Source organism: Ambystoma mexicanum, chromosome 9 (genome assembly GCF_040938575.1).
Source record: "Ambystoma mexicanum isolate Mex_15411 chromosome 9, UKY_AmexF1_1, whole genome shotgun sequence".
In the NCBI taxonomy this organism is placed as follows: Eukaryota; Metazoa; Chordata; class Amphibia; order Caudata; family Ambystomatidae; genus Ambystoma; species Ambystoma mexicanum.
In genome coordinates, this window is record NC_090931.1 from 979,623,585 (window position 1) to 979,635,968 (window position 12,384).

The 12,384-nt window shown below is 43.6% G+C and overlaps 1 protein-coding gene across 4 annotated transcripts in view; it reads left to right on the forward strand.

Moving 5' to 3' along the window:
* The window catches only part of HAT1 (histone acetyltransferase 1), an 827,312-nt gene that overhangs the window by 665,540 nt on the left and 149,388 nt on the right, over positions 1-12,384 (forward strand). For all 4 annotated transcript variants that reach the window (XM_069616209.1, XM_069616207.1, XM_069616208.1 and 1 more), the window contains one exon: positions 3,998-4,149. In XM_069616209.1, the coding sequence (XP_069472310.1) occupies positions 3,998-4,149 (152 nt within the window). The remainder of the gene's footprint in view (positions 1-3,997; positions 4,150-12,384) is intronic.

Here is a 12,384-nt window from a genome sequence, read left to right on the forward strand (position 1 = left end):
TTGAGAAGAGTGGGAGGAGGAAGCGGGAGAACCCATTCAAGATGAACAGTGGGAAAGAGCCCAGAGATATCATAAAAAGGTGTCCAGGAATGCCAGACTGCAGCAGATGCAGCTATGTCACCCACAGGGCATACATGACCCCCTAAGGATCGCCAGGTTCGGGAGTACAGATGTACAAAAATGCCCCAAGTGTGGGGAGGTGGATGCCAGAATGATCCATATGTTCTGGGCTTGCCCGGAGGTGGGAACATTTTGGGTGGGGGGGGGAGTCAAGCTACGACTATCTGAGAAGGGAATTAAGCTAGATGTGGAATCTCTGAGCGTGCATGATGGTGGGGATTTACCAGACCATGCAACTTACTACATGTTAGTAAACTCAAGGACCTGGCCAAAAGGAGAATAGCCATGGGATGGAAAGCAGCTCACAGACCCAGATTAGAGGTATGGTGGAATGATCTCCTGAAATGGGCAGATGCCGAGACCATAGCATGGTATGAGGCAGCTAGTAGAGGGGGAGAAGATGAAGTGGGACCTCTAATGGCATGGAGACAAATGGTAGCCACACTGTGAGGATCTTCCCTTGTTGAATCCAGCGAATGCGACACGTCTGTGAACGGAGAAGGGGATTAGCCCCCAGAGAATGGAAACCTGCGGAACTCAGGTGGAAGCTAGAGTTAAAGGGGAGGGAGGGGGGGTGACAGTAACAAATAACATGTAAATGAATGCTATGCAGCAATTAACCGGAAATGTCGGGTGTGTTGTGTTTCATATGTTGTAAAAATCAATAAAAATGTATAAAAAATAAAAAAACAAAGCTCCAGCGGCTTTCAACAAAGTCTGTTACAACAGTCTGGTCCGTCAAATCCCTGCTGGGGATGATGTCTTCCATGCATTCACTGTCAGATGTGCAGATAAAATCTCCCTCAATCTGGCATTCCGTCAAGCTCTCCAATGGTGGGCTATTTGGCCACACCCCACACAAGATCCCTTCCAGATCCCTCCGTACCAGGCTACAGTCACAACTGATTCCTCCCTAGAGGTTTGGGGAGCCCATATAGGACATTCTCACCCCAGAGGACTCTGGCTTCCGCAGGAAAACGGAGTTGCACAAAATTGCGTGCAACGGCGGGCGGTCTTTGGGGCCTTCGGGTCCTTCCAGCCTTGGCTGCACGAAGGTGGTGCGGATCTTCAGGAATACCGAAACCTTGTTTCACATGAGTAAACTGGGTGGGACGTGCTCCCCGCTCTCTCCCTGGAAGCCCAGTCTCTATGGCACTAGTCCATTCTTCAACACATGTTTCTCGTCTCATTTTACCTGGCAGGCGTGAACAACGCCATCGTGGACTCCTTCAGCAGGGAGTTATGGTCCTGCCATGAAGAGCTTCCGCAAGCTCAGGTGTCCCACCTCTTCAGTGAGTGGGGTCTTCTTCAGATCGACTTCAACAGCTGCCAACCCCAGAGTCAGAAATTTGCCAGCAGATATCCTCAGCCAAGGAGTCTGGGGGATGCCTTCATGTTCCCCTGCGAGGGGCTCTTCCTGTATGCCTTCCCTCCAATTCCGCTTCTGCTATGTATGATCAACACAATCCAATGTTGCCACTGCAGGATGATTCTCATCATGCTGGCGTGGCCAAGGCAGATCTGGTACTCGGACCATCTCCATCTGTCAGTGGTTCCGGGCATCCAACTGCTGCCACTTCCCTGCCACTTCCTGTCCTCTCAAGAGAAGAAAGATCAATCCTGCACTACGACCTGGTGTCACTGAGCCTCATGGCCTGGCTCCTGCAGCCTTTGAATTCACACACTATTCACTGCCCTTGGAATGCAAGAAGATCCTGGCCAGGGCCAGGGATCCCTCTGTTGACTTGCTACAGCCGCAAGTGAAAGCGATTTGCAGTGTGGTGCCGGGCCCAGAAGATTGTGCCACTGCTCTGCAGCTCCCCTTGTACCTGCTCTCGCTGGCCAAGCCTGGTCTTGCTCTTGCATCGATCAAGGTCCACCTGGCCACCATATCCTGCTACACACGGCTGTGGGCAAACTCGGGCTGTGGTTGCTCAGGCTCGTGAAGGAGTTCCTCAGGGTTATCTTTAGGACTTGGCTTGGGAACTGAATGTGGTCCTGTTTAAGCTCATGGGGCCTCCGTTTGACCCAATGCATCGTGTCCCTTAGAAGTTCCTGCCTTGGAAGACCGCCTTTGTGGTGGCTCGCACCCCAGTCAGGCGAGTCGGGGAGATAAAAGCCCTCTCCTGTAAGCAACCATATTTGCCCTTCCATTCCACTAAAATGATTCTGCAAACTCATCCTACCTTCATACCTTTGGTTCGTTGGGCTTTCATCAAGGAGCCTTTGGTTCTACCAGTTTTCTTCGCAAACCTTTCTTCGCCAGCTGAAAGGGCGGTGCATTCGCTGGATGTTGGTCGTGCCCTGAAGTTCTATGTGGCACGCAAGAAAGGATTTCGGAAAAGATGTCTCACCATTTAATCAGTTTTGGACCTGTGGCACATGGAAGGCCAGGTCTAAGGCTTCCATCTCCAGTTGTATCATGCATTGCCATAGTCTGGCCCACAGAATGCTTCCAGGCCGGTCAAGAGCCCACTCCACCAGAGACATCGCACCAACGACAGCGTTTCTCTCTGGTGTTCCCTTGCTTGGCATCTGCAGGGCTACGTTGATGTCGACCCACACATCACAAAATTCTACTGTGTCAATAAGGATTCCAGGGAGGAGTCCAGGTCGGCCAAGCGGTGCTACGCAACCTGTTTGTTTGAGGTGCATGCAACTGTTGCAGGGGTAAGTGTATTGCTTCTGTGAGCCTTGCTTACCTGTAAGAGTTACTTAACTGTAACTCTTGTTCGCCAGCATGCATGGATTCTCATACAAACCCTCCCTCCTTCCCATCTCTGGCTCTTCTTGGTTCATACTTCCACTTTACGTGTGCTACCAAATCTGAAGATGGCCACCAGGGGTGGAGTTTAGGACGAGTGTCATTGGCGCGGGGCAGTATGTCCCAAAGGACATTGATGGGCTATAAAGGAGACAAGCAGTTTAAGGTTTAAAGCTAAACTGCTTTCTTTTTACCAAGGATTCCCAGCCAGACTATGGGGAATATTCATGAGCACGTGAATCCATGCAAGACCTATGCTGGAGAACAAGAGTTGCAGGTAAGTAACTTGTTCCTTACTTCCTACTGTAGACTCATTATTTGGGGTCCTAAATCAAGCTTTGACGAGGGGAACCGATGTGGAATTAAACCCCTGGGTGGCTAAGGGAAATTGGTTACTTGAAGGGTGGGATTCCAAGTAGAAGCACTTTTAATGACCCTTTTGGAGGTTAAGAAAAAACTTTGGACGTTTCACTGGATTGCGACGAGAAATAAGATTGGAAGCTATTAACTATATGATCACTTTCTAAATACTGAAAAGTGATTGAATTCCGTTCCTCCTTATATTAGGAAGTTCCCAGATAGATGGCACAGGGATGGTTTCTGAGATTTAGGTTAAACCTATTGTCCACCGATGAAATACTAGGTGCTCGAAGTAATAAACTGAAAGAGGTATGTGGAAACCTTGTAACACATATATGTGGAATGTTAAATGTTATCTGTTAAACCCCTTCTTTCTTTCAGGAATTTCTTTCACAATATAAATTTGATTACAGAATTTGAATTTTGGAAAAGAATTAGATTTGGCAACAATATTTCATCAATGTTTTAGCAACTACTAGATTTTTAATGTGGATATTTAAGAGAATGTCAACAAGTAATTCTCTATAAGAGTATAATGAATTTGGCAGTGATGTGTTTTTTAGATTGAGATAATTTGTTTTGGTGTAGGATGTTTTATGATTTTGTACTGTTAATGGTTTTAAGGTTAAATGTTTGAATTTCAAGCTGTAGCACCTTTAATAATAAAATATATACATTTTAAAAGTGACAGGTAAAACTAGCGCAAATGCTCCAGTGATGTGTTGTATTCATGGTCTCAATTCTGTTCTGCAGCTGAAGACCCTTCTGAAAACTTTGTGAAATTAAGAGACTTTGTACTTGCTAAGCTTTGCCAGGGTCTACCTTGCTTTTCGACTGATAAGCTGTTTCAAGGATTCAGTAAGGAAATGAAGATTGATCCGCAACAAAAACTCAAAATTAATAAGGTATTTACTTCCAAGCTGGCAGTCGCACAAATTTACATTTTTTGAACTTAGTTGCTTAACTTTTGCCAGTACTTGCCTTCCCGGCAGTCACTTTCGTACCCATAATGCATGGTATTCTAAAAGGTTACATTTCTTAGCTACTAAAATATTTAGTTAAAATGTGCAATTTACTACACTAAACTGGAGTTAATTAAGTTCTATTGATGGTGACCAGATTCCATGTCGGTGGAAACGGATGCAGTTCTGTGATTTATTTAACAAACTAAGTTATTCTAGAAGTTGTAGCTTGTGTTAACGCTAAGTGAACAAATAGTTCTACAACAATTGCTGCAATAATTGCACATCATTTCACTGAGTCTAGTGATTGGGATGCTTCATCAGTTTTAACTGTGGGTGCATTCCGCCCTGTCCATAGGACTTTCCAATCTTTAATATGATTGAAAGATTTTAATGTAATGTTTGTGTATTTTAATAACTTGTTTAATTGAAAATATTTGTTTGCATGGTGGGAGTTTTGTTTAAAAAATAAACATTGGACTACCCATGTCTATTCAATTTTGTTATTGAATAATTAGAAACATATAAAAAATTAAAAAATAACATTGAAAACTAAGTTCATGCAAAATATAGTGCATGTTCTACTTCACACAGTGCTGTGCTTTAGAAGATGCAATTTTAAGTTTTAAAGCGAGCCTATTTCATCAAAACTCATTTTCAACAACTATACAGGGACAGATTGTTATGCTATTGAAAAAGTATTGCACATCATTGGATGGTAAAAGCTCATTGGGAAGTAAGGGGTGTAATTCAGTTACATTTGTTAAATTCATTATCATACCTAAATTATGTTTGTTATGCCCATTCTCCAGTGATTACAAAGGCTATGAAATTAAATCTTAATTGTAAGGAATTTTTAAACTTGTTCTATTTATTTTTTCTGCAACCAATTTATGAATTACATTTTTGGATTTCCCCTGAATACATGGCGTAGACAAGTTGTTCAACATGTTTCCCAAGCTCTATTCGTTAATCCTTGCAGCTGCTGAAATGAATGCATGTTGGAATCTGCACATCTTTTGTCTTCATTGCATCATGCAGGCTTCCTTTGTTATAAATTAGTACTCCACTGAAATTTTAAAGTTCTCAGGGATGCTCGTTGCATTAGCACCCTCACCTATAATTGGGAACATTAAAACAGGATACATACCCAGTTGCTTTTGTTGTGCTGCCTCCCCTCTTTCAATAAAGACCATCACAAGTTGAAATAAAGTATTGGGTCTTGTTGCATACAATTCGACTTAGTCTTGTGGGTCTTCCAGGTTGTTAGCCCTGGGCACATGAATAGGTTTTGCAAAACATAAACAAATTGCTCCGGGTGACCAGTATCCGTCCCTGTATACCTGCTGGCTCCTGTTATCCCAGTCCCTTTCTTGTGTTATTTTGCAAATATTACCTTTTACAGACAGTGTTTTCACTCATATTTTCCTTCTTTTTAACACTATTTCATGGTGTTTAAAAGCTAAATGGCTAATTCATGCTGCCCTGATAGCAGAATATGGCTACAGTTTGGGACCATAGACGGAAAGACAAGCCCCTCATAAGACCCATAGATTCCACTATAAGTAAGCTCAGCAGTCGCTGAACATCAGTGGCAGTTGGTAAATTTCTTTTGGCTACTTAAATGATGCCTTTGTAGAAGCTATTTTCCAGCATATATTCTGCTGTCAAGAAAGCTCATGCCATATGTGCGTGCTGTTTGAGGGCAATGGAACTAAACTAGCTGCCATTTTCATGGACTTTTTGTTTCATATGTTTAACTGTTATATTGAGATAAAGTGCACTAGCAAATTGTATTCATTCATGTAACAACACATCTATTTTCTTATGGAATTAATTGCAAAATGCAAACACACATACTTGTTTTTTGAACCATCCACCTTGAAAGACAATGCTGTTTTACTCCCAAGAGGACTGTGATTTTGGATTTGCACTTTCTGCTAGTTCACATTTAGAATTCTATTTCAAGCGCTATACCTTTAGAGCTCTGCCTTGGTTATTTTGAGTTGTTCAAATGTTTTGTTTTCTGCATCGAAAATGTATCCGACAAATTCAATGTGGCTAGACTATGTCCCTGTCGGGAGTCTTGCCGACAGGCACAGGGCAAACGCTATACTGCAGAGTATGTATTGTAGATTTGAGGAGATGCCGGAGGTAATGCTAGCATAAAACATAAACAGGGTACATACCAAGCTGATCGGAGTTGTAACAGGTATTCACAGGAACTACAGGAGCTGTCTGTAAGCAAAGAGACGCAGAGAAAGCAAAAGCAAGTTAAAACACGGATTGATCAGAATAAAGAGTGTACTGGAATATGAGAAGGGGGTCTCCAGGGAATAGGGAACACCTTTGGGATAGGTATCAGCAGATTACTATTAACTGTCATACAGCATCGTCATGAGTTAGAAGGGCAGAAGAGACTGGCGTAAGGGAGAAAATAGAGACCGTATACTGAGACAAGCAAAGCTCCAAAAGACTAGAAAAAGGCAAGAAGCCTTTCCCTTATCTGATCTGAATGGAGACCAACCCAGAATCACACTGTAAGCGGATACAAAGCGGAGGCACAACAGTAGACCAAGATGTTATGCAGACGGAAAACAGCTTTTACAGAAATAATCGGGTACAGGACAGGTAGAGAAACAAAGTACAAAGCTGGAATGGAATTATCAGCACACACAAAGCAATGGGTTCAGAAGACAGGTCGCTGCCAACACAGCAAAAACAAGGAGGTCATGAGCACTAGGAACAGGCACTAGTCACCCATTACTCAGCTGTTCACAAAGGGTACTCGAGAATTGACATGGTGCTGGTCTCGGCCACCCTGATTCCTCGCATTAGTAAGGTGGAAATAGGGGTCCAATACTTGTCGGATCATGCCCCAGTCCTGGCCAAAGCGTCCATAAGGGCCATAAGCCCTGGAGACTGAACAAAATGATTTTGAAGGATTTGGCTCTTAGGGTGCACATAGAAGAGACGATTCATAATTACTTCCAAGAAAACGATGACAGGGAAACAAACTGGGAGGTAATCTGGGATGCCGGGAAAGCAGTGGTCCCGGGGGAATTCATGTCTCAAACAGCATATATGAGGGAAAGAGGACTCATTAAAAAATAAACTGGAAACAGTATTAAGTGACGCAGAAACACAACACAAAACTAGGCAATCCCAAAAAACACTCAAACTGGTCCGGAAAGCAAGAGCCCAGTTAGAATCACACGTAGCAGACCACACGGCACAATCACTACTTAACACTAAACAAACATACTATGTCCAGGGTGGCAAAGCAAACAAATTCTTAGCGGCCAAACTCCACAAACAAAAATCCTGTAACTATATTGTTCAACTTAAAACCGAAAAAGGGGAGCTATGTGCTATAAAGGAGGGGAAACTCAAGATAATGGTAAGATTCCATCAGGGACTGTTAAAATGTGAACATCTACACCCTCGGGCACAAAAAGATTATATGTCAAGGATCTCCCTTACTCAGATTATAAAGGAAGATAACAATGCCTTGCAAACCCCCATATCGGCACAGGAGATTAGTGATGCCATAACAGCATTACCCCCTAACAAAACCCCAGGACTGGATGGACTGGGAAGCGGACTACAGGGCCCTTTAACAAATCTATTCAACCATATAAGGGATAGTGGCACGGTCACACCCGACATGGGAAACTCCACCACAATCCTAATTCTCAAACCAGGTAAAGACCCCACAGACTGCACTAGCTACCGGCTGATTTTCCTGCTTAATACCGAAACCAAGCTTTATACTAAAGTTCTCGCAACGAGGCCTGCAGGGTTTCTGCCCAAAATAATTCACACTGACCAAGCTGGCTTCATAAAGGGGAGACACACCCAAGATGACATCAGGTGAGCTGTGGATATATTAGATCTGGGAATTAGAACGGGACAAAGGTTCTCCATAGCCTCTTTAGATGCAAGGAGAGCGTTGGACAGTCTAGACTGGACGTATCTGAAACTGGTACTAGAGAAATTTGGATGTGACCCCAACTTCATCAGAATGGTCCTGGTGAACTTTTGTGTCCCGAGCACGTCCTTTATGTTTAACGGGAAATCCACGGCAAAAATTAAAATACGCAGAGGGACAATACTGGGCTGCCCACTCTCGCCCGTAATGGCAATGGAACCCATAGCGGAAATAAGGCAGGATCCAGAAATATATGAGGGGTCAAATGTGGCAGGAATTTACATAAAATAGCACTGTACGCAGACAACATTATGCTGTTCCTTGGGGAATATAAGAACACTCTACCAAAAGCACTCGATAGTCTACAGGACTTTGCTAGGAAATCAGGGTTTACCATAAACTTCACTAAATCTAAGGCTCTGAATATTACAGAAAGGGAGGAGATCGAGGCGCTGAGGTCACGATACCCACTAACCTGGGAAAGAGAGTCAATAGTATACTTAGGGATCCAATTAACAAAGGATTATAAAAAGCTGTACGGAGCAAACACCCCTGGTGAAGCAACTGAGGGAGGACCTACATAGATGGGGACACCCAGGAACTAGCCTGGTTCGCGCGCATAACGGCACTCAAAATGACCCTGTTGCCCTGTCTGTTATACACGGTAAGATCACTTCCAATAGCGGTTCCCCTCCCCCCCCCACCCCCTCCAATATCCAAAGCACTTCAGGGTGACTTGACCATCTTCATATGGCACAAGGGTAAACCCAGAATACAAAAGAGAATTCTAACTGCCTGGGAGGCCTGGGGGTCCCTGATGCGGAGAGGTATGTCCTGGCTGCACAAATGGCACCAATGTTAAACTGGAAGAGGGAGGACATGTCAAAGGGATGGGTGGGAATCTAGCAAGGAGTGACCGCAATCCCACTGAGAACAATACACGGGCTGAAAGTGGGGGCCAGGGAATCAGAGGGTCACTTGTTGGAGTCAACCAAGACCTCACTGAAAGGATGGGACCGAGCCTTGAAAAGGCGGAACATAATCCCGGGTTTGGGCCCCTTTACCCTGATGGCGCATAACCAAAACTTTACACCGGGCAAACCGGCTCATTTTTGGAAAAATTGGGGGCATGAGCAAACCTTCTACTTGAGGGACTTCTTTCAGGGGGAAACCCATTAATGTTCGAAGAAAGCGAACAGATATGTGGCATAGGGGAAAGAGACAGATACACGTACATTCCGATCCGGCACTGGATAACACATAAGGAAGTTAAAAAAGCAGCCACAAGGGCGCTGGTGGGCCTGGAACTAACGCTACACGAAGGGGATGAGGCAACGGCTGTTTCTAAAATGTACAGGCTATTTGACAGAGTACAAGAGGGCGACATCCTCCCATATATGGACAATTGGGCAAGAGATATAGGAGCTCCCATCACTGAGGAGGAATGGCCCCAAATATGGAGAAGAGCACAGAAATAATCCAAATGCACAGCCATTAGAGACTGCACACAAGATTTGCTTTAGGTGGTATTTGACCCCCCATAGGTTGCACAAAATTAACCCGAACTACCCGCCTAGATGCTGGAGAAACTGCAGAGGCAAGGGAGACTTATACGACGTGTGGTGGTTCTATCCAAAGGTGGCTCTGTATTGGAAGGAAGTCCTGGGGCATATAAAAGAAATCACAGGGAAACCAGCGTTGCCTAAAGGTATACTCTTGGGAACAGTGGTCAAGGACATTTATGCAGCAACTGGCAACAATGCAGCACCCACCTGTTAATGGCAGCAAAGATGACCCTTGCCCAAGGCTGGAAAAACCCAGAGGGCCCAATAAAAGCATGCTGGTGGTTAAAAATTTGGAACGTAGTAATAGCCATGTAGAAGGTGGGGGCCCTGAGGGACGGCAAGTATCTAAAGTTCCGGCCAATTTGGGAACCCTTCCTTAACAGAGAAGCACACTTTTTTAGGCCGGACTTGTTGAGAGCTATCCAAAACTGAGAGCCGATAAACAAAGAACAGGAACCTTGATCCAGTGCATAAGTTAACTTAACAGAATGCAACGATCTCATCGGAGGGCAGAAGGACTGCTCCATGCCATAAGGGAACCGGGAGGGGAAGGGCAGAGGGGAACAGGGGAAGGATTGTTGAATGGTTGTAGTTAGTCCAAAGCTCATAAAAATGTGCAATCAATAACTGTAAATCTAAATGATGGTATGTAGCCACAGCTAATGGTAGGTGTCAAAGTTATTTAGGCTTCGTGCCACTGCAGTGTCTGAATAGGATTGCATCTGAATAAATAACATTTCTTTAAAAAAAAAAAACAGGCACTTGAGCTATGGACTGGAGTCTAGTAATTAGGCAAGCAAGGAACAAACATGAAAGCTAAATACTGGAAGAAGCTACTAACTCAGCAAATTCGTGGCACTGAATAACGGGAACAAAGGACAGAAAAGCAAGAAACTGTGATAGCAGAGAGAAAGAGAAAAAATAGTTTGGGCATAAACCGGACACGTCAGTGATGCAGAAATGCTTATAGAAAACAGGGTTTTTGCAGAAAGGCAGCAAAGATACCGGTGTATATAACTGGATTTCCTTAAAAGCAAAACAGGACAGGGTTTACAACACAGACCAAGGCCGACATGGTTCAGAAGTCAAAAGCAGGATTTCAAGAAAAAAATAAGGAACAGGCAGGCTGCAACAGCAGACTGGAAAAGAAGCTGCAAGGAAGCAACAACAAACAGGATTCCCAAGTAAAAATCAGGATATTCAGAAAAGGTTCGAAAACTGGTCATAGAAGCATGAACTCCCAGTGGAAGCAGTTGACAGAACTGCTTCTGTTAAAATGAGCTTAGAAAGGCACTCCAAGCCCACGGCCCAACAGGATGGATCTGATTGCAGTCTCAGGCAGCTGTGTTCAATCAAGCCCAGGCCCGGCGCCAGTAGCCTGCAGCAGTGGATAGTAATCTGTATAAATGGTAAAAACAATGGAATGCTAATGTTAGGTCGACTCCCACCAAAATGGTCTCTGATCAAATGGCCAGTATGTCTTAGATACCCCCCACCTAATATCAAGGAGAAGATACAATTTCACTCTTATTTCAATCCAGAATGATTTCAATATTGCAGTTAGGTAAAACTCAAACAGTTTTTACCTTCAGAAATCTGAGCTCTACTGCACAAATATAAGAAACTAGAACATTGCTGACTCACAGATGGCTAGCAGAGTTTGACTCCAGTAACTATTCTGATACACAGTGTATACACGACGAGGTGAGCAATTTTTCTTCAAAAAGCATTTGTGCAACACATAAATGCAGGGCTCGGAACTGGGACACAGTGCTATGACTTAGCGACTGGTCCCAGTTCGAGCGCATCCTTCATGACCATACTCATGAAGGATAGTTTTATTTACCCAAAGATCTAACTCAGAGCCAGAGGAGATTGGAACATAAGCCGACACACAATGTTTTGCTATCATTAGCAAGGCCATACAGCCAGCACGCTAAGGTTAGTTGGTTTCAATACAAAGTCAGAGTTAAAATTGTAGACTCAATATTGCATTTAAAAACAGCACTGACAATCTGTATTTTATATTTAATTCCTAGGAACCCCTTGAACTATTGAATTGTCCATACCTGATGAAGGGCACAGTAGCCCAGAAGGCGTCGTAATCAGAAGGCATCTCACTAATGAACTTGGAATTACTTTGTTCTTATTTGAAATAACAAATTGTTTGAATTATGAATGTATATTTGATTGGTTAGATCATATTTGTTACCTCTTGTGAAATCAGAAACACTGTAACAAACATACGGAGAACTGGTATTCAATTTACTTTACATTTTCATTGTGTGAATTTATTAAGTTACCTGATTGACTTTCACCTTATCCAATTTTGACACCATTAAAATATTGTATTTTTAACTACATTGGAATTGATTTAGCATGGATTATTGCTACAGTGTGCACAGAGCTCAAGTTCCACTGATTTTGTGGAACTCACTCTCTTAACCCCCGCTATATAAAGTCACCCTCAATGTAGATATTGTGTGTGCTCTACAGATCAACGCGGTGCTTAGGAGCTCATAGGTCCAGCTTTCCATTCTCATTTAAATTCTCCCAAACACTGAGTGGAGCGGACAAGATCCCTAGTGATATCTTGCCTGGATTATTGCTTATGTATTCTACTCTGAACCTCCCAAAAAAACCCAAAGAGAGACTTCAGTGAATACAGAACCAGGCTATGCT